Raw genomic sequence first — 22861 nt, forward strand, 5'->3', positions numbered from 1 at the left:
GGTAAACCTCTCATTTGCCCACATTTAATGCCCTTATGGGGAGATAGTTAAACTGCATCAAATCCCAGTTCCAAAAGCCAGCTGCGTGTGAGGCATGGTTGACACAGAGCTGGAGGGTGGCCCCCGCTGGCCAGGAGCTTGAGTCTCGCAGTGGGGAGAAGAGGGATGGGTGACGGTTAGGATGAGGGTGACGAGGGCTCAGGAGGTGGGGGGCTTGGGGGCTGGGGGCTCAGGGCAGCCTCCCCTCCAAGGTCCCGATGCTCCGTTCCTGCGTCCGTCTTCTCTGCGCACACCTGACTTCCTGGTGTCCCGACCTCAGCCTGGGTCATTGGGCAAATCTCTCTGTCCAGAAAGTGAGCCGAGTCCCACCGTCAGATCCTCATGGCTTCAGCTCACCTGGCATCCATGCACCTGCCCTGGTGCTTCCGCTCCAGCTGGACCCCCAGGTCCCTGCCTGCCCCCACTCCTCAGGTAGCGGTGCTACCAGCTGGCACCTGTGTGGGGCAGGTTTCACACTGGCACCTGGGGAACCGGGTTTCAGGCCAGCGCACCTAGAGAGAGAGGGGTGGGGTCCTTGAAGCCCAGGCCAGAGAAGATGCCCAGCTTCAGGGAGGCTTCCTTTTTGGACGGGAGAGAACCATCTTTATCTCTATGGCGCTCCACACGCAGGCTCTAGAACCAGCTGCTGGGTCCCACTCACTCTGGGTGACCTTGGCCTTGTTCCTAACCTCCCTGTGCCTCATCTTCCTTCTCTGCAAAATGGGAATAATCATAATACCTTCTTCCTGGGGTTGTGAGAAGTAAAAATGTTAATGCACATACACCCTCAGAGGGGAGCCTGACATCCTAAGCCCTGAGTCACTGCGGCTCTTTTGAGGTTTGTTGCAGAAGCCAGGATCCACGGGCTTGGGTGCAGTTTACATGGACTGAAATGTTAGTCGTGATGGGTTTCCACTTCCACGTTCTAGTGCCAGGCACTGTTTCTGGAGCCTTGAGCCCCGAGATGCTCAGCTGTAGACGCTGTCTTAGAAGCAGCGAACTTCCCATTGCTGGGGGTTTTAAGCAGAATTTTTCACGTGGTATCATGAGACGGTGGCCCATGAAAAGAACATTGTAGCATAGTGTGCTTAATGTGCAGAGTTGTTCTAGTCTTTTAAAAATGTAGAGGCTCTATTATTATTATTATTATTTGGGTTTTTTTTTTATAGGGCCACACCAGAGGCATATGGAGGTTCCCAGGTTAGGGGGTCAAATTGGAGCTACAGCTGCCAGCCTACACCACAGCCACAGAAACACAGGATCTGAGCCACATCTTCAACCTACACCACAGCTCTCTGCAACACCAGATCCTTAACTCACTGGACGAGGCCAGGGATCGAACCCCCATCCTCATGGATACTAGTTGGGTTCATAACCTGCTAAGCCACAACGGGAACTCCTGTTATTATTATTATTATTAATCCTTAGGGATAGAAATTAATCCTAAATGTGGGAGTTGATGCTTATATTTACTCTCCAAAATGCTGGTTCCATGTTGCTTTCTTTAGTTCCGGCTCCCTGGTGCCTGCTGTAGTGTCTTGTACACAGTAGACCTAACAGGTATGTTGATTGAATTAGCGAGTTCAAGACCAGATGGCAGAACTTGGGCCAAAGAACAAAAGGAAAAGGGAGGCTGAATGACATGCAATTAAAAAAAAATAGGGAGCTTTCGAAGCCTCCAAAAAAACAGGTTCTTTTTTGGGAGGAAGCAAAAAACAGGTCATTTTGGGAGGAAGCATTTCAGTGGGAAAGGATGCTGTTTCAAATTCTCAGTAGTCCTTAAACTGTTGTTAAAACCCCCCCCAAACCTGATGATTATTTAGAAAAAAGCATAGTATCCAAAAGAGGCCGGATAATTTCCTTCCTGCTTTGGCCAAGTGGTCCTTGGGACTCTAAGAATGAACCACGGTGTGTGGCGTCTGGGGTATCGATGGGATGAAGTCTAGGATGGAGCTGGAAGAGCCCAGGACCCCCTCGAACCACGGCAGGGTTTCTCTCAGTGTGGTCCCAGGACCTCCCCTCTCAGGATGCCCTAGGGACTTGCAAACAGTCGGTTTCTTGATCCCTCCCCGGACACCTCCTAAGTCTGACTCGAAGAGTGAGACACGTGATATGTGGGGAAAATACCAAAGAGGAAATTCACATGGGGACACCCGCAAGAGCAGAACCTTGGAATTGTGTAATTGCAGCTAATAAGCTGATGCTAATGATGGCTAATTGGCTGATTGAGTCTTCTCCCCTCAGTGACTTACAGTTACAAGAAGAGGTTCTGAAGTCTTAACACCTTACCGTAGAAAGTCCCTGGGGACATTCCTATGTGGCAGAGGGCCTTTGTTCCTGATCTGCTCACAGATGCATTTTCATCGGGTGCCTACGGACAACAGGGCAGTCATGCGGTGAAAAGAAATATTTTCATCTGAGCTGGCTGAGGTTGGTAGACAGGTGGAATAGTCACTGCTGTAAGCTGGAGAAAGCCTGCTTTGGCTTTTGGTGCAAATTCTCCTGCCTGTTTACCCTGATGAGGGCACAAGCGCTCTTTTCTCTGTGAAGAATGAGAAAGCCCATCTTGTCCAAAATGCTCACACGTAACATGAGGAAGCCTGCACTCCCTATGACATGTTTGTTTGTTTGTTTTTAAATCCGAGGCACACAGTGGGAGGGCCGGGTGTCTCAGCAGCTCTGGAATGGAGAGAGAAGGGACATATTTAAGGGTAGAGTATCTGTTCTGGAGATTCTGTGCTCCGTACATCAGCCCCCAGAGCCATTTCGAAACTCTCACTCGTGGTGACCCCACCCCATTTCCTGGGAAATATGTAAAGATGCACCATTTCCCATACTGAACACAGTGGGTTTTTTTTTTTTTTTCTGTTAAAACATGTCTTTGAAATGATTGGCCTCAAATAATTCTTTATTCATGATGTTTCCTTATACTCGGGAAATGTTGCCAAGTGAGAAAATCGACCCTCAGGTTTCTTGGCAAATGGAACAAAATTTTTGTAGCGACTGAATGTAACCACATAATATTATTGTGAGGAAATTCAAAATAATAGCATTATTAAACATTTATTCCTCTTGCCTGCGCAGTTTTGTTTTTAAATGTGGACGCTATTTAAAAAAAAAAGTACCTGTCTTTTCTAGGCCCTTGGGCAGCTCATGGATTCCAGGCTTCCTGCCAGTGGTGGCCGAGGCATAAAACAGTCCCAGCTGATGGGCGGGGGTCCTATGTGGGGGGCAGAGTCCAGGACCACTTGACTAGTTGATTGGATGGTTCATTTGAGTAAAGAAAAGTGGAGTTTTCTATTTCCCTGGTTCTCTTAAGAACCAAATTTCAGAGTTCCCTGGTGGTCTAGTGGCTAAGGATCTGGTGTTATCACTGACATGGCTTGGGTTTGATCCCTGACCTGGGAACTTCCGCATGCTGCTGTGTACTCCCCACCTCCCCCCCCAAAAAAAAAGAATGGAGCAGGGGCTGTGGAGGCAGAAAAAACTGGATTCACATCTTGGCTCCGTCTCTTCCTGGCTTTGCGCCTTTGGGGAAGTCATTTGATCTCTCTGAACGTCAGGTCTTTTTATTATTTTTTTAAATCAAATGTTTTATTTTAGCTTTATTTTGTATATTTTTTACAAACCCAGTGTATTTTTTTAAGAATTAAAAAAATATAGTTGATTTACAATTGTGCCAACTTCTGCTGCATAGCAACGTGAGCCCATCCCACAAATGCCTACATTCTTTTTCTCACATCATCCCCCATCATGTTCTTTCCTAAGAGACTGGCTGTAGTTCCCGGTGCTGGACAGCAGGCCCTCATTGCTTATCCCTTCTAAAGGTAATGGCTTGCATCCACTAGCCCCAAAGTCCCTGTCCATCCCACTCCCCCACCCCCGGCACCCACAAGTCTGTTCTCCATGTGGACTTCAGGTCTTTTATCTGTAGGCTAAGGCTCATGATTCCTACCCCCCAGCACACTCAAAGGTCTAAAGCAGCATGTCCCACATGTGGTACGAGCACCAACATTGGTTCATAATTACGTGGGATTGTAAGAGAGACGTGACCTCCGGGGCGGTGGGGGGGCTGGAACCAGATAAAATCCCACTCCCATTAAATTCCAGGGGTGAGGAGACCACGGTGCATCAGGGACTGACATTCTCGCTGTCCTTCTGCCCCTTTATCCGGACGTGCAGCTTCCACTCTTGAGGTCACCTTAGGGTCCAGGTTGACTTCTGAAGCCTGGACCACTCCATCTGAGTCACAGGGCAGAGGGAGGGGGAAGAACGGAGTAAGAAGCCAGGCACCCTCTCCCTGTTGAAGGTCTTCCTGGGGCCCCACACAGCTGCTCCTACATCTCATTCGCTGGGGTTTATGTATATGGCCACAGCCAGAAAAAGGATGCTGAGAAAGGCAGCCTTTGTTCTAGGACTGCCTCTCCGAGGAAGAGCCTTGTAGTACCAGCCCCCAGCAGCCTTTGCCTCGGTGCTGGGGTATTGAAGGTGAATTTAGGGGACCTGGGAGGTGATGCTCCTGAATATTAATCCTCATGGAAAAGTTTCTTTTTTTTTTCAAGTTTAAGACTTCTGTTTAATTCAGGGAAAAATGCATTTTAGGCTAATTAATTTTTTTTTTTTTTTTTTTTTTTTGCTGTTTCTTGGGCCGCTCCGGTGGCATATGGAGGTTCCCAGGCTAGGGGTCCAATTTGAGCTGTAGCCACTGGCCTATACCAGAGCCACAGCAACGCGGATCCGAGCCGTGTCTGCAACCTACACCATAGCTCACGGATCGTCAACCCACTGAGCAAGGGCAGGGACCGAACCCGCAACCTCATGGTTCCTAGTTGGATTGGTTAACCACTGTGCCACGATGGGAACTCCCTAATTTTTTTTTTTTTTTTTACTTTTTAGGGCCATACCTGTGGCCTATGGAAGTTCCTAAGCTAGGGGTTGAATTAACCACAGCAATGCCAAATCCGAGCCACATCTGAGACCTAGGCTGCAGCTTAAGGCAGTGCCAGATTCTTAACCCACTGAGCGAGGCCAGGGATTGAACATGCATCCTCGTGGATACTAGTTGGGTTCTTAACCTTCTTAACCTGCTGAGCCACAGCAGGAACTCCTGACCCTGTGTTATTAACCTTTACTAAGCTTCCATTTTAGCCAAGAGTTCCACCCCTCTTACTATTAAGAGTATCTGGCTAAACTTCAATAAATGTTGACTTGTTTTCACCAATGGTTTCCATGAATGGAAAGTAACACTGGATCAATTGTTATTTAAGAGGGCATCACAGTGCCCTTTCAATTTTTTTTTTTTTTTTTTTTTGCTTTTTTAGGGCCTCACCCACAGCATATGGACATTCTCAGGCCAAGGGTTGACTTGGTGCTGCAGCTGCCAGCCTACATCACAGCCACAGCAACGCGGGATCCGAGCTGCATCTACATGACCTTCGCCACAGCTCACGGCAATGCCAGGTCCCCAACCCACTGAGTGAGGCCAGGGATCAAAACCCATATCCTCATGGGTCAGTCCGATTTGTTTCCACTGCTCCTCAACAGAAACTCCTGAATTTTAAAACAAAAATTATTGCCAAAAAAGTTAAGTATTACTGGCAAAGCTGGTGTGAGGTCATGAGAGTGAAAATCATGCTAGTTTTTTGTAAATAACTGAAGTTGGGGAAATGGCAGCATGAAGCCTATTAGTAGATATGAAACTCCCTGCTCTCAACTCACTATACTTCTAGCCACTTTTATTTCCTGGAAGATCAAGAACCAAAGGCACTCCTGCCTTTCCTAGAGTGCCTTTGATTCACTGTCCTACTTATGTGCACCCCGTACAAAATTAGGAGCAGATCACTTGAGGCTTCACTCAGAGCAAATTTCCCAACAGAGAGCCAAGGATTTGAGCAAGATCCACTTTAAAGCAGAGGAGCGGGGTTCCTGGATGAGGCTTTCCCACTAATTGGCTTTCCACGCATCTGTCCCATGACCCTTTCTGTCCAATGACAGCCTGAGAGAAGAGGATGGATTTATGTTAAAACTGCTCATGCAGGAAAATGAACAGAATATGCCTCTCTGACCTTTTCATGTCTATACGGTATTTGGACAGTTACAGAAATAGGATTTCCCATTTTGTCTTGGGAGCTAATTGTGAAGCTCCCAAGGAGAGGCTATGAGGAAAGCATGTTCTCTGAAAAAATATGGCTTTCACGCTGAGTGTTCGCGAAGGAAAAGCATGAGCGTTTTATTTATTTTTACTCCATTCAATTTTTTTGTTTTTGTAATGGTACATCCATTTTGAGGAGGCAGTGCTTTTTATAAAGACTTTGCTTAGTGTGACCCAGCACACACATGTTCTCGGGGAAACTTGGAACTCTAGATGCACAAAGCCAGTCAGCCTGAGAATTTTTAAAAAAATTATTTTAGTAAAGTATAACTGATTTACAATGTTGTGTTAATTTTTGCTGCACAACAAAGTGATTCATTCATACAGTGTGTGTGTGTATATATACACATATACACACATTCTTTTCGTATTCTTTTCTATTATGGTTTATCGCAGGATATTGAATATAATTCCCTGTGCCATACAGTAGGATTTTGTTGTTTCGCCATCCCTTCTCTATATAGTTTGCACCTGCTCGTCCCAGACTCCCAGTCCAGCCTTCTCGCCCCCTTCCCCCTCCCCCTTGGCAACCACACGTCTGTCCTCCACGTCTGTGAATGTGTTTTGTAGAAAAGTTTGTGTCATGTTTTAGACTCCACAGGTAAGTGATGGCATACAGTATTTGTGTGTCTTTCTCTTTGTCTTGCTGACTTACTTCACCTAGTATGAGTATCGCTTGGTCCGTCTGTGTCGCTGCACATCGGCCTGAGCATTTTGCAGTCTCTGTCCGGGGGAGTGTCTCTCCATCACGCTCAGGACTCAGCTCACTTGTGTCCATCACTGACAAAGCCTGACCTGCACCTTCGCACAGAAGCCAGATAGTGGTTTTTGTGTGTGTGTGTATGTGTTTTTCTTGTTTACAGATAATTTGGATTATGCTGGCCCTACTCACAGTCTTTTAATGATAATAATGACGAGGATGATAATGACATTGACTGCTTAAATATGTACCCTATTTAAATTTAATATTACAATTAATATTATGTGTGTACCATATTTAATAGTAAATTTCCTCCCCTCTCACCACAACTCTGTATAGCGTAGGTGTTCTTATTATCCCCACTTTATAGATGAAAATACTGATGTGCACACCTGGGAAGAGGTGGGGTGGGAATCCCATCCAGGCAGTCTGGATCTTAACTCCTGCATCACTTTGCAGACCTGGGAGGAAGAGACCAAGTCCTTAGTGGGTCCCGCTTGGCACTGGATGATCCGATCCTTGACTCTCCCCTTAAACTCATCTCCCACTCTCTTCCTCATTGCTCTTACTCTTCCTTGAATGAATGCACCAAGCTCATTCGCAGTCCAGAGCTTCTGAACCTCAGGGGGGTCCTTCCACCTGGAAGTCAGTCCCTCTCCCAGTCTTCGCCACACTTGCTTTGTTGATAAACCCCGGTCAGGTCTCTACTCAAATGTCACCTCAGAGATGCTTCTTGCCCATTTTTTAAAAATAGGTTTCCGGTTGCCACTCGGTTTCTTATTCTGCTTTCTTTTTCTTCAGGCTACTTCAGAGCTAGTTTTGTTACGTATTTATTTCATCTCTTTGTCGCCTCTACCATTTAATAATAGTGCCGCTTTCAGTAAATCATTCCTGAGTGTTTTCTAGGTGCTAGAAAATAGTGTTTCGGATGCTTTAAGTATTTATGTGTATGGATGTACTTGTTATGACACCTCCTCTAAGCGGTATGTTACGTGGATCGGTCCCTTTTTACAGAAGAGGAAATTTAAGCACAGAGCATTTGCAGATGTGCTCAACATCCCTTAGGCAGCGAGTCATGGAGCCAGGATTCAAACCCTGAGAGTCTGGCTCCAGAGCCCGGCAGGTCTTGTTGTTCCCTGCTCCACCCACAGTGCTGAGAACAGGACTTGTGCTGAGCATCAGCTGAAGGAACAAATCAGCTGTGTGATAAATGGTCCTGCCCCTGAACTGGTCCAGCGAGAAGGACCAGAATTACTCCTTGACGCCCCGCCCCCCGACCTCCACATCCAGTCAAATTTCAGGTCTTATCAGCTGGGCCCTTCTCTGCCTCCTCAGGTCTCTCGGGTCCCTCCAAGCCCACTGACCTCCCTCTGGTCCCTCCAAGCCCACTGACCTTCCTCTGGTCAGGCCCCCAGTCTTTCCTGGGGTCAGCGCTTCCTCAGCCTGTTTTGTGCTCCAGCCTCATCCCTCCCACTGACATGGTTGCAATAGTGGCAGAATCAGACCTTCTCAGGCTGCCCCGCCAGTGTCCCAGGGATGCGTTTTTAGGCACATGTCATCCCAGTTATACTGTTTTAAATATTCTAAACCATTTAAAAAAGATGCAATGTATGACATGCTTATGTCTTTATTTTAACGAGCATTTACCCATTGAAGGTCTCTTCAAGAGCACAAAACCACGTCTACAATCTATCTGGGTTCAAACCCTGGTTCCACCTCTTTAAAACAGTGAAACGAGTGCCTGGTACCTCTGTTTCTGCGTATGAAAACGATAGCAAGAACAGAGCCTCTCTTGCAAGGTCACCTTGAAGATGCGGTTGGGTGATGGGAGTCCCCTAGAAACAGTAGCGGTATTCAGATGTCAGCTGCTGTCCTCCTCCCCAGCCCCAGCTGTGCTGCTGTTCCCTGTTCTCTCTGTCCACATTTCAATATATATGCCATTGTAGGGCTGATGGACCCACCTTTAATCAGTCGGGCAGGCACAGATCTGATCACATGACTCTGTGCCCACAGGCGCCCCCTCCGTAGTGCTGCTGTGAGGGGCCCAGATGCCAGGTCTGGCCGCTGCATCATTTAGCACAGTGCTGTGTGGTGAGAGCAGAATGGACTGCATCCTGGGTTACCATAATCTTGTTACGTGGAATTTCAGCATTTACTCCCAGCTCCCCATGCGTCATATCTGACTTTAATTTGCACGAGGAAGGGCGTCTGTTAGATATAATTAGAGATAGAGCTTAGATGCTAAAATTGATCCTGAACTTTTCTTTTTGAATCAATGTTAGAATTCTTGAATATTATCATGAGGGGATTAAAGTAAAAACAGAACCGGAGTTCTCTGGTGGCCTGGTGCCTAAGGACTCGACACTGTCACTGCTGTGGCTCGAGTTCTGTCTCTAGCCCAGGAGCTTCCTCATGCCAAAAACAAACAAATAAATAAACAAAAACGGAACCAAAAATAATGTTGGGGGGAGACATGGGAGCAATCAAGTATTTATCACACACAAAAAAACAATGGTTGTTGGAAATGTCCGGTATCTTATTAAATCAGAAGGAAAACGCTTAACCAAGGCTTTGTAGCTCCTGATTTCAACCCTGCATGTCAATCACAACCTTACGGCTTCATGGATTTTCTTGAGCAAATGTTATACACTTGAAACACATATACTGCCTCGCACTGATGAAATCATGCTTACGCGGATTTCCGTTCCATGTAAGACGGGGTGGAGGGAAAGGAGACCTCCACTGCCAAAAAGTCCCTCAGTGTGATAAAATGCAAACGCAGGGAATGCACAGCTGCTCCTGGGGAAGATCTGAGCCGAGGGTCATCCACTCAGAGTCCCAGCAAACACCCAGAGATTAAAGACGGCACCGGGGCTGAATTTCCATATGGAAGTTCTGTGGATTTTGAAGAGAAGGCAGCCAAGGTCTGCTGGGACCCCAGGAACATCTGGGGTGAGCAGATGAAAAGAAGCTCATGAAGATGCCTGAGGAGGAACAGCCAGAGACCAGAGAGAAAACACAAGGGCAGGATTGGATCTGAGAGCAAGTCTCAGCCCACAGCACTAGACGTTTGAAAGGGCTTTTTGATATGAACTGGGAAGCATCCAATAGCCGGACATTTCTAAGCTCTGTCTTCAAGGTCTTTGAAATAAGCCTTTTCAAGTTCTCTCCCGACACACGCCCCGGCTCAGCCTGGGCACCTTCCTGGTACCCTCAGGAAGTGGCTGCCTTTGCTTGTTCTGTGACACCTGGCAGAGATGCTTAACTACACAGCCCACCCCACCACCTGTATCTTCTTGCTTCTGCCCTGGTATCACCAGACCATCACGTTCCCAGCTCAGTTTCCTCTTCCTACTTAGACAAAACGTTTTATCTTCCCGTAAGAATAACCTTGCTTCTTATAATCCCCCCATATTATTTGATCTCAGCATCCCTTGTGAGTCTTACTGCCTATGACCATGTGTTCATGCTGCATGTGTATTAGCATTTCCACTGAAGAGCTCGCACCTAGAAGGTAGGACGTTGTCTGCATCTCCTCTTGTCTTCCCTCTCCGTTGCCTCGTGGCTCCTACTTAGATCTCTGCCTAAAGTCTGTTCCCCCCAGAAGTCTCCTCCAGCCTGGCTGAGCACTGGTGCGTTTGCCGTGTGACAGTCACCACTGTGTGCCTGTGTTCCTGTGAGAGCCACCTGACTGCTCCCTTGGTCCCTACAGCTTAGAACTCAGTGGAACGTGGACCATACTGTTGTGACCCCTTTCCATTCGCAGCACCTGACCCAGTACCCAGTGCCTGGTGTCCATCAGGGTCAGCGTGTATGTTCTGTAGATAAGGAGACATTGTCTCTTTGTAAAACTGCAGCCCCAGAGATTCAGTGTCAAAGCCACCATGGAACCCGACGTATGTTCAGTAGATAAGGAGACATTGTCTCTTTGTAAAACTGCAGCCCCAGAGATTCAGTGTCAAAGCCACCATGGTACCCGCATGCCTGTTCCTTGACCAGTGCCCTTCCTATCAGACTAGACTGTTCATGTCACCTGGGACCACAGTCTGAGAAACCTGTCCCTTTACTGCTGTGGGCATTAGCCCTCTTGAGGCTTGTGTATTTCAGAAGCCTGGACAAAGGATTTAACCAAAAGGATGAACCAGCCATGGTGGAATCAGGAGTTAGGAGAACAATTCGGATCTGAATCTCCTTTCTGCTTAGTGTTCATTGAGAAGAGACTCTGGAGATCACTGCCTTGAAGTCTTTGAAATAAGAACCAGAGAAAATAGTCTTAAATGCAAAATACATCAGAGTTTTAGGGCCAAGTTTTAAAGAGATCTTAAAGATGAAACGGAAACCTTGTAGACCCAGAGTCATTAAAGGAATTGACCAAGGTCATTAGTCAATGGAAGAGCTACTGTTTTAACTCAAGAATGTGAAATCTAATGGGTATTTTCACCCGAAACGATTGCTTCCCCCCTCCCTCCCCTCCTCCCCTCCCCCGCTTCTTCCTCTTCTTCCCTTTCCCTTTCTCCTTCTTCTTTAACTGTTGACTATTATGTATTCAGAGAAGAAAATTATCAAGCTCATTTGTGACTCCAAGGACAGCACCAGTGATGTCTGGTTAAAAGCAGTGAGAGTGAGCACTCGAGAGAGAATTCAGAAATAAAATATTTAGTCTCAGGAACAACAGAGCTGTACTGAGAGTAGAATCGTCACATCTGAAGAAAATGGCTCTTAACCCAGAAACTCATTGTGGAAGCCAAATAGAATCAATTAATCTTTCAAGAGTGAAGAAAAGAGCAAAGAGAGGATGAGACCCGCCCCCTCTCCTCAAGTAGCCATGAGACCAGACCCGCTGAGTGGGTTTCTTCTGATTGCACAATGCTCGCACTTTCATTGAATATGTATTTATCACCAGAAGCGCTAGAATAAAAATAACCCCGTAATGCCATCGTCTAGGTGTCATATAAACACTTGCAACACTTAATAAGTTCTCCCATTTTTTTTCCCAATTTTTTTCCTTTCCTTTTTATCACTTTCCCTTTCTCTTTCTATTTTTTCTTTCTGGACAACCTCTCTTTCCAATCTCTCTCTGGATATATGTAAACAAAATTGAAATAATTTGGCAGCTTATATCTTTTCTTTTTGTGTCTTATAAATATGTTGATATTCCATCAGTTATGCTGGGATAACTGAGGCATATTTTAATCGCCTCATAGTTTTCTGTTTCGTGGATGTAGTGTGATTTATTTGACCATTTCTGTTATGTTGAATAATTTCATTTCAATGTCATTTCTTCTAAATGATGATGTGATGAGCATTTTAAACCTAGCTTCTGTCTGTATCTTCGTGTGATGCCTCAGAAATGTCTTGCAAGAGTCAAATGCTTAGTTAATGAGTATGCATACACATGGCCTTCTGAGGTCCCCGATCTGTCACTAAGACACGCTATTCTTAATAGCAGAGGCTATTATAACAGAGGCTAAATATAGCCACTTTGATCCAGCCAGTTTTCAGCCAGTTGACTTGGTTGGATTCAGGCTAATATCGCTGTCTCTGCATGTAGCATTTTATGAAAAGTTGCAAAGAGCAAGCACAACTGGTGTTTGATACATTTTGAGATCCTGAGAGCACAGAGCAGAGTATGGAGGTACAGGGTCCAGCTGGCTGGTCCCCAGACATCCTGAATCACCTGCTGCCTCTTCCAGGTAGAACAACGTAATGAAAAATGGGCTTGGAGGCAGCAGCGTGTGTTTGCATCTTGGTTCAGCCCCCTGGGCTGTGTGCATTGGCTCCCCTTGCCTTGAATTGGGGCTCCCTAAGAACAAAGGTTAGCAGGATCTTAGCCATGGCACTTTTCCTCTCTCAGCCTCAGTTTTCTCATCTGTGAAATAGGAAAGCTAGTGATCAGTGCTCATGGCGTTGCCGAAAGGGTTAAGCGTGTGATGGAAATGACAGGATGGGAGAGAGTCAGCCAGAAAACTGTCTCATGTCCTAGGAAAGCCTCCTTCCACAATGCATGACACGACTTATTTCCTTGTCCGAATCTGGTTTTATGATGTTTTATCATCTAATCTTCAGCTTAGACCCAAGGGGGCAGAGAGAAAGGCACTTGGAGTTCAGGATGCTGATTGAGCAGCTCAGCCCCGGGGGCCCTGCCTCCCCCATCAGGTACTGATGAGTGGTCCACCGTGTCCGAAGCTTAGAGGCACAAGTGAGAAAATAACAGCAAGCACCCACAGAATTTTGCGGCAGGGGGTCCTGCCCACTTTCCAGATGCTGTTTCTGTGACAAAGCAAAGATAGACGCTAGTGTCCGGTGGCGCCTTCCACCTCCACCATGTGCGCTGTCACCTTGAGCATCTCACGCAAACTCTCCTCGTCTCTCTTTACATTTCTGTGTAATCGTGCTGGTGGACGCACTGCACATGGCCATGCGGACTGGGGGAAATGGCTAAGCACCCTTAAAAGTGCTCTGGGCACAGTAGGTGTTTAAGACATGAGAAGTCCCCAGAGCAGGGCAGACAGGGCAATAAGAGTCTCAGCAGAGGCCCCAGCAGGCAGCTAGTTGTGCCCCTGAGCATGCTCTCCAAGACCCCAGCTACTTAGGAGGTGGAGGGAGATGAGGGAGGGTGCCTTGGACAGATGTGTAAGGACCTGCTCTAAATGACAAGAAGCCCTACTGCTGAGGCAGCCGTATGTGTGTCAAAAGGTGTGTCAAAAGGCATTTCAAAGTTCCAGTTTAAGAAGATGTGGTATATATACACAATGGACTACTACTCAGCCAAAAAAAGAACAAAATAGATGCAAACTGTTGCATTTGAATGGATAAGCAATGAGATCTTGCTGTATAGCCCTAGGATTATATTTAGTCACTTGTGATGGAGCATGATGGAGGATAATGTGAGAAAAAGAATGTGTGTGTGTGTGAGAGAGAGAGAGACAGACAGACAGACAGACAGACAGACAGACTGGGTCACTTTGCTGTATAGTAGAAAATTGACAGAACACTAAAACCAACTATGATGGAAAAAATAAAAATAATTAAAAAAAATAAATTTCCACCAGCAGTTCATGAGGCTATTTTCCTGCACGAATTTAATATCTTATTTCGTTTGCATTTTTTTTTTTTTTTTTTTTTTGTCTTTTTGCCTTTTTCTAGGACCGCTCTCACGGCTCATGGAGGTTCCCAGGCTAGGGATCCAATCGGAGCTGTAGCCGCCAACCTATGCCAGAGCCACAGCAACGCCAGATCTGAGCCCCGTCTGCGACTCACACCACAGCTCCCGGCAACGCTGGATCCTCAACCCACTGAGCAAGGCCAGGGATTGAACCCGCAACCTCAAGGTTCCCAGTTGGATTTGTTAACCACTGAGCCATGACGGGAACTCCCTTATTCACTATCTTTTTATGTGATTATGAGCTATTCATAGTTCCCCTTTTAGGAGTTTCCCATTGACAATGTTTGCTGCTTTCGGGGGGATATAATTTGCTCCTTGGGAATGTCATTGTGTTTCCTGCCTTCTGCCAGACTCAGCTTTGCTCATGATTCCTTGATGTATCCTGTGGAAAAATACCTTCTCCTAGTCTGTATCTTGAACTTTATCTTTGTTTTAGGCATAAAGTCATGTTGACCTTTGGAGTCTGATGTATCAAAGCTTCTGCCTGCTGCTTTTGCTTAGGTTGGATTTTCCTGTCAATCACACCAACAGGGATTTATTCTTCCCAACCATCTATATGGTTGTAGCTGACATTATTCCCACTCAGAGCTGGAGAAACTGAGGCTTAAGGAGGCACAGGTTAGGCTTAAGATTTGTACTGGGTCAGTTTGGCTTCACTGTCATCATTTGAGCTGTCGTTCCCTGCTGCTAATGGGGTACAACCACAGGGGTCCCCACTCAGCATCTCTGCAGCACCTCCCTGCTGACTTGGCCTGCCCGGATCTCCAGCTTGTAACTGGACATGTTTCATTCACATAGGCTTTCCCTGCTGGGGTCCCCTTGGGTCAGCCCGCCTCCCTATAGATGTCGCATCTGGTCCATGCACACTGTCTCTTTTGCCTCAGCAAATTCTGAATGTCTGAGCTTCCCCCAATGCATGAACCTCTATCCTGCTGCCTGCGGTGGCCTTAACTTTTTGAAGAGTGAAACAAGCCCTGGTCTGCTGGTCCCCGAACTGTGGGCATCTGTATCCAGCTGTGGGAGTGGGTCTTCCTTGCTTGGATGAAAGGAGGTGACACCTCCTTCCTCTCCCCCATGGGAGGCGGTGTAGTCAGAGACTGACTTCATGGCAACAGCTTCCTCCCAGCACCTGTGTATAAGCTCTCTGCCAAATCCCTCCTTCCCTCTCCTCCTGATGCCAGGTTACTCCTCAATCTAACGGAGAGCTTAGAGCCACGGTTTTCATCCACTCCCTTTGTGAGTTCTGCTTTGAGTCTGGCCTTTCCCATTGGTTTGCCGAGTCTGTTGTGGCCTCTGTCAAACTTCAATTTTAATAACCCGGAAGATGCCTAGGTCACGTGCTCCCCCCCACCCCCAATTAAGGGTGACACGGTCCCTTCAGTTTCTATTTTTGTAGCATTTATGACATTATAACTGGATGGTTAGAAATCCTCGGGCCTTTTGTTCCCCGGAAGGAAAGAATTCAAATGAGAGACATAGAGCAGTTTCCAGTAGCAGAAATTTCATTAAGCAAAGCAAGCTAAGGTACATTACAGAGAGAGGAGAGCGGCCTCTCTGGCCGGAAATGAGAAGTAGCCCCTCCGTGGGGTCGAACTGCTTTTTCAGGGTAGTGGCAAGTCCCTGCCTGTGTCCTGCATCGTTTGGTTGACAAGGAAACTGACAGCTTTATGTTACAGACCTTTCCCCTCTCTGTGCAGGCACTTACCCATAGGCACCCAAGTGAAACCCATGGGTGGGAGTGGGGGGGGGATCACAATGCAAACTTATTATACATACAGCATAATGAACCCGGCTGTTTTGGGTCACCTCTTAAGTTTTAGAGACCTGCACCCACCAGGGCTGGCAGTGTGGAAAGTCTAGCTGTGGTTTGTTTGTTTTTTTGTTTTTTTTTTTGTTTGTTTGTTTTTGCTTTTTAGGGCTGCACATGGCATATGGAGGTTTCCAGGCTAGGGGTCAAATCAGAGCTGGAGCTGCCAGCCTACACCGCAGCCACAGCAACGAAGGATTTGAGCCACATCCGTGACCTATGGCACAGCTCATGGCAACGCCGGATCTTTAACCCACTGAGCAAAGCCAGGGATGGAACCTGCGTCCTCATGGATGCTAGTCAGATTCGTTGACTGCTAAGCCATGACTCCCCAGCTGTGTTTTTGACCTTATACTTGGGCCTGAGAAGGCTGGGAATGTAGTGGTCCTTAACCACAAAAGGGAGGAGATCTCTGGCATATTCTGGTCAGTGTCAAGGTGAGGGGGGGTGGGGACAAGAAAGACCGCTCCACTCAGGATGGGGCAGGACTTGTCTGACCAGCTACCTAACAGAACCATGACTTGAGCTCCCCTCCCCACCCCTTTACCGTAAGTCTTAGAAGGACGGAAGCTTGCTCACTGCCACAGCTCATGCACCTGCTGTCACACCTTTGTCACTCATGCTGATGTGTTGAGCCCGTGGACTGATGGATGGATGAAAGGATGAGCGTATGAATGACAAGACTTTCACATCCCTTCCAGACCGCACCGAGAGACGTCTTCCCTTTCACCTAAATCCCCTTTAAAAGCTTCATCGGAGCACACGTTCTCCAGTATTGATTGATTTGGTTTAGAGCAATTCTGGTCGATACTGCTAAAGTTTAAAGTGCGGTAAAAGTCATGATTCCTGAAAATGAATGCTCTTGTTTATCTTCTTCAAAGTAAATGTACTTTGCCTCAGCCTCCTGAACTATGTGCTGGTGGACGACCCATATTTTCATGGATTGGTGGCAGTGGCACTGATAAATTTCTATTGATTTTGCAACTGAATATTCCAGGTACTGTGCTAGATATTTTGTAAATACTTTTTCATAAATCCTCGTAACAATCTTTGGAGTGAAGGTATCTGTGTTTCCATTTTCAAAGAAGGATTTTTTGTTGTTGTCTTTTTTTGTTTGTTTGTTTGTTTCCTAGGGCTGCTCTCCCTGCATAGGAGGTTCCCAGGCTGGGGGTCGAATTGGAGCTACAGCTGATGGCCTACACCACAGCCACAGCAATGCCAGATCCTTAACCCACTGAGCGAGGCCAGGGATCAAACCCATGTCCTCATGGATGCTAGTGGGGATTGCTACCACTGAGCCATGATGGGAACTCCCATTACCACAATTTGATGGCTAATTTCCTTTGATTAGATGGGTAACTTGACATCTCTATATTTTTAGGATCTTTTTGGTAATGGTCAAATGAGAAGGTAAATTATTTTTTAAAATATTAAAAAGTAACTAGGTTTGAGGTTACTCAAACAATCAAAGGCGCTTTTACCCCAGTTACCATCCCAACACTGTTAGGAGAGCTTGTAATCACGCTTTGCCAATGTTAGGGAGATGCGAGAATGTTTTCTGGGGAAAGAGATGAGTCAGCAGAAGTCAGTGTGGTCTCTGGGGAAGGGACGTGTCACCCCAGGCAGAAGAGACAGCACTGGCAAAGATGACACGTGACAAGGGGGGACGGCAGGTCCCTGTGGCTGTAGAACAGTGAGCAAGGGAGCCTGGAGAGGGGCACTTTGGCCTTGAGGACAATATGAGGGGAAAGAACCCCAGTTTTCCCTTTGTCCTAAGATGAGTGGAAAGATCCTGAGGATTCTAGGCAAGGGAGCAGCTTGAGTCCCTTTGCAGGTAGAAGATAGTCTTCTTTGGAAATATTGTGGAGAGATGGGACCAAAGGAAGGTTGAGTAGCACGAAGCCCGCTGAGCCATCCAGGTGAGAACCCAGAGGACCACGGGCAGGTGCATTGGTGCTCGAGATGGAGAGAAGTGAGCCCTTCTTGGGAGGCAAGGGAGAAGTTGACCCTCAGACTTCTGGTTTAAACAGCAGGCTGGATCATAGACCCATTTACTAAACTACAGAATGTTGGAAGAGAAACCAGCATTTCAATTCTTTTCTTATTTTTTATTTTTTGTCTTTTTGGGGATGTAACCACCGCATATGGAAATGCCCAGGCTAGGGGTCGAATCAGTGCTGTACCCGCCGGCCTACGCCACAGCACAGCAACTCGGGATCCGAGCCACGTCTGTGACCTACACCACAACTCACAGCAACGCCAGATCCTTAACCCACTGAGGGAGGCCAGGGATCGAACCTGTGTCCTTATGGATGCTTGTCACGTTTGTTACCGCTGAGCTACAGCAGAACTCCAGAAACCAGCATTGTAGCTTTTAACAATTTGTTTCGTCTCTGGTGGTGGCGTGGAGAGTTTCCTTTGAAACGTGTTAAGCATGTGATGCCTTCTTTGAAAATCCCCACAGAAGACTTCAAGTTGGCAGCAGAACTTAGAGGGGTGGCACTTGGAGGACAAGTCTGGGATAGAGACTTGAGTTTCGGTGCTGCACCCCCTGTTGTGGACGGGACCTGGAGAAGAACACGCAAGGGCCCCGCTCTCGGAGGGCTTACGCTGTGGTTGGAAGGGAAGATGCTCGTATGGCTGCCGTGGTGATGGAGGCTATGAAGTAGAACCAGCTCCCATAAGGGCGCCGGGGGGTGACACGGAGGGTGGCAGGCACGCGCGCTGTCGGGGAGGCAGCTCTGAGAAGGAGGCGGAGGAAAGCTACCCGACAGTCCAGGGGGACCTCGTGCGGCTCAGCTCCGCAGCGGCCAAGGGAAGCGGGTATTTCAGGGAGGAGGGGTTGGCCAGCATCGCAGCCCCCTTCTGAGAATCCAAGCAGGGTTTGCACCACAGCTTCCCTTGACATCTTAGCGGCGGGTAGACCATTCACCACCTTGATGGGAGCTCTTCCGGCGGTGATGAGGGGCTAGAAACCAGATTTGGGGGGGGGGTCGTTGAAGAATGAGTAAAGTGATGAAGAAAGGGGGACACGAGTTAAAAGGCCTTCCTGGGGTGCGTGTCACTGCTTAGGCAGAAGGGCCAGAGGGCGTGCTGGCCAGAAGGGCTGCGGGTTTGGGCTTTTGTGTGTATTTATTTCTAGGGGGAGAAAGTTGACTTCATTGCAAAGCCATTGGGGAGGATCTAGTTGAGAAGTTAAATGTGTAAAATAAAGAAGGGAAACTCGTTGTAACACTCCAGTCATTAAAAGGCTACTTTTTCTCAGGCCCAGGCCTAGGGGTGCTGAGACGCAGGCCAGCACGGTGGGACCCCAGGACACTCATGCAGACGTGTACGCAGATAATCGGGCGATGAGGTGTGATCACAGGGCAGGCGATACCCTGGTGACCCAGCATCGGGGAGGGGCCGACTTTACCCCCCACCCGCTGCTTCCTGACCCCAGCTCCTACGGGCTGGGTGATCGTGGCCGTGGCGCACCTCAGCACGGTTGCGTCATCTCCTCTGCGCCAAGGCAGAGACGTGAAGAAAAATGAACCGGAGAGTCCTGGCCATCTGGTAATTGAATCTAAAGCTGCAATAATTGATTCTGCGGACGTAGGCCTAGGCGTGCATCGATTGTGGAACCAACTGGCTGAGGGCGGGCTGACACCCAGGCAGGTGCTGCTGTGACTTTCAGTGGCTGTTTACAGAACCTGCTCAGACACAAAGGCATTGGAACATCCTTGGATACACTCCTTGATGCCCAGTGGATGTCAGGGGAGCCGCTGTGGGGCAGGAGGGGGGCGCTGGCGTCGGGGGCCCTGGGCTTGGAGGTTGGATTCTAGATCTCACTGTGAGTTCTGTCCTTGGGCTGGATCCCCCCAGTTCCTATCTGTGAAATGGGTTTAAAGAATGATGCGCTTTTCTTTTGGCTATTAGTTCTCCCTTGATGTGTGGGTTTTCAGGCTTTGGACACCAGCTTAGATGAAAAAGGAGTCCCTGTTATGGTGCAGTGGAAATGAATCTGAACAGTAACCTTGAGGTTGCGGGTTTGATCCCTGGCCTTGCTCAGTGGATTAGGGATCTGGTGTTGCCATGAGCTGTGGTGTAGCTCACAGACATGGCTTGGATCTGGCATTGCTGTGGCTGTGGTGCAGGCTGGCAGCTGTAGCTCCGATTCAACTTCTGGCCTGGGAACCTCCATAGGCTGCGGGTGCGGCCCTTAAAAAAAAAAAAAAAGAAAAAAAAAAAGAGAGAGAAAGAAGAGGAAACGGTGAGGACTCAGGTCTCCCTTTGGGGATCACCCGGCTAAGGCTCTACCTATTTCATTGTCACGCTCCTGTTGAGCACCTAGTTTATTCAAAGCACTCCCCTGGGTCGCAGGGAAGACAGCCCATGACCATCCTCCCGTGTGGTGCCTCAGGGGGCCTGTCGAATGATGGAGAAGTGGGGGGCTGTGGATGAGGATGTGATTCCTGGATGGATACAAGACAAGGTGGAATATACACTCCAAAGATGTGAACATGGGGTAAAGTGCGTTTTTAATATAAATACTGACACCTGCCACTGTCTTATCTTTCATGATGACCCCTTAGAAGAAGAGGTGTTCAGGGCTAGTTTACCCATGAAGAACATAGGCTCAAAAACATAAGTACTTTGCAAGTGAGTTTATGTCTGGAAAAATTGAAAACACTAATTTGGAAAGATGCAGGCATCCCAATGTTCACAGCAGCACCACTTACAGTAGCTAAGATATGGGCGCAACTCAAGTGCCCATCAACAGACGGACATATAAAGAAAATATACACGCACACATACACATGTACGATGGAATATTATTTAGCCGTAAAAAAGAATGAAATTCTGCCATCTGCAGCATTGTGGATAGAGCTAGAGAATATTATAATTAGCGCAGTTGGTTAGACAGGGGAAGACAAATACTGCATGATATCACTTAAATGTGGAATCTAAAAAAAAATACAAACAAATGTATAGAGCAAAACAAATGGACTCACAGATGTAGAAAACAGACTAGCTGGTTACCAGAGGGGACAGGGAAGAGGGAAGGAAAAATAGGGGTAAGGTATTAACACATACGAACTACTATGTAGAAAATAAATAAGCAACAAGGAGATACTGTGTAGCGCGAGGAATTATACCCATCATCTTGTAACAGCCTGTGGTGGAGTTTATACTCTGTACTGTACGTCAGTAAAACAGTTTTTTTTGAAAAAGGCTGAATGAGGTGTTCCCTTGTGGCACAGCCAGCTAAGGATCTGGCTTTGTTACTGCAGCAGCTTGGGTTGTGGCTGTAACTTGGGTTCGATCCCTGGCCTGGGAATGTTTACATGCTGCAGGTGCAGCCAAAAAATGAAATAACTGAAAAAACTGAAAAAAGATTAAATGAAAAAAATGTAAAAAACAAGTGAAGAGGTGACATTTTCAGAGGAGACACAAGGGTCTGGGATGAAAAGGAGCCTATCAGTTCATTAAAAAATACTAATTCTGTGCCTTTTATGCCAGGCTTCTTGCTAGAAGCCGAGAGCACGGTGGTGATTGATAGTCTGCAGGCTCAGAGGAGGGCAGCACAGAGCTGCAACCGCATGACAGGTGTTGTAAGTTAGCTGCTGCAAACTGCTCCGGGAACAGAGGCTGGAGCAGCTGTCTCTTCCTGGAGCATCAAAAGAACGTCTGAAGCAGGGACAAAACAGGTGAGGGTCTTGATGAATGAGAAGAAGCAAGTTTGGTCGGGAAAATGGCATAAGGCAAAGAATATTCAAACAATATTTACAAACAATGATATTTTTAAAAACAATAATGTCTAAGTCCATGCGTGTCACTGCAAATGCCATTACTTCTTTCTTTTTTATGGCTGAGTAATATTCCATTGTATATGTGTACAGCATCGTCTTTACCCGTTCCTCTGTTGATGGACATTTAGGTTGCTTCCACGTTAGATTACTGACTTTGAGCAAGTGTTGTGCTAGGACCTCTTAAAACTACCAGTCAGTAACCTGGTCTAATCAGACATCGACTTGTATTTGGCCTGGTAGAGGTCACTATGAGCCAGTAGCTCCCCCCAAAATTATTGAGAAAGTAATTAGAACATTGAAAAGTCGTGTTCATTTTAATGAGCCATAGACATTTGTTCCCATGATCAAATTTGGTGCCCTCAACAATAATGTAACTAGAGATTATTATTCCACTTTATAGAAAGCAAAGCAACGAGAGGACCATCGTGTCCTTGTGACAGGAGAAAATCGAGATGCTAACCCACGCCCCCCGCGCCCCTCTGCGTCCTCTGTCACGCCTCGTGCCATCTTCGCCAAATCCCTAGGGTTGGTCACACGTGATGTTACTAAGTGTGAGATTCAAAAGGTGAAACTGAGGAAGAAATCAGAGCATGTAGTCAAGGGAAGAGAATGGTTCTTTGAAATTTTTATTTATTTTTTAGTAATTCAATGAATTTTATCATAGTTATTGTTACACAACCATCATCCCAACCTGATTTTAGAACATATCCATCCCAAACCCCCCTCCACCTCCTCCCCCCGACCCGTCCCCTTTCATAACCCGACGTTTTTCAACGTCTGTTAATCTCTTTCTGTTCTGCAAATAAGTTCATTTATATCCTTTCTTTAGATCCCCCATGTAAGTGACAGCTCATAGGCTATTCGTCTCTCACTGTCTACTAATTTCTCTTGGTATGATAACGTCTAGGTCCATGTATGTCACTGCAAATGCCATTATTTCATTCTTTTTTAAGGCTGAGTCATATTCCACTGGGTGTGTATGTGTCCAGCATCTTCTTCACCCACTCCTCTGTTGATGGACATTTAGGTCACTTCCATGTCTTGGCTACTGCCAGTAGTGCGGCAGTGAACATTGGGGTACATGCATCTTTTCAAGTCATGGTTTTCTCCAGACAGATTCTCAGGAGTGGGCTTGCTGGATCACGTGGTATAGAGGAGGAGAATGTTAACGGGCCTTCTTCAAGGTCAGGGGCTGTCTTGTCTGCAG

General features: G+C 47.0%; 1 protein-coding gene and 1 long non-coding RNA gene across 10 annotated transcripts in view; one reads left to right on the top strand and one right to left on the bottom strand.

The window, feature by feature from the left end:
• The window catches only part of FAM135B (family with sequence similarity 135 member B), a 289315-nt gene that overhangs the window by 159207 nt on the left and 107247 nt on the right, over positions 1–22861 (top strand). The window contains exon 1 of one of the 7 annotated variants that reach the window (XM_021088867.1): positions 16692–16859. The exons of the other annotated variants lie outside the window; for them this stretch is intronic. Coding sequence (XP_020944526.1) covers positions 16715–16859 — 145 coding nt within the window. The 5' untranslated portion in view covers positions 16692–16714. Of the gene's footprint in view, positions 1–16691; positions 16860–22861 lie in introns of those variants that run through there. 7 annotated transcript variants of the gene reach the window in all.
• Positions 1848–16494, bottom strand: LOC102165812. 3 transcript variants are annotated; one of them, XR_002343059.1, is made up of 4 exons: positions 16410–16494; positions 7283–9098; positions 3165–4281; positions 1848–2718 (listed from the first exon to the last, which is right to left on the bottom strand). It is a non-coding gene; the product is annotated as an uncharacterized LOC102165812 (long non-coding RNA). The 3 variants fall into 3 exon arrangements; XR_002343060.1 differs by lacking the exon at positions 16410–16494 and having other exon boundaries at positions 7283–7351; positions 8852–13729; XR_001307955.2 differs by lacking the exon at positions 16410–16494 and having other exon boundaries at positions 7283–13729.

The sequence above is a fragment of the Sus scrofa genome, chromosome 4 (genome assembly GCF_000003025.6).
Source record: "Sus scrofa isolate TJ Tabasco breed Duroc chromosome 4, Sscrofa11.1, whole genome shotgun sequence".
Taxonomy (NCBI): domain Eukaryota; kingdom Metazoa; phylum Chordata; class Mammalia; order Artiodactyla; family Suidae; genus Sus; species Sus scrofa.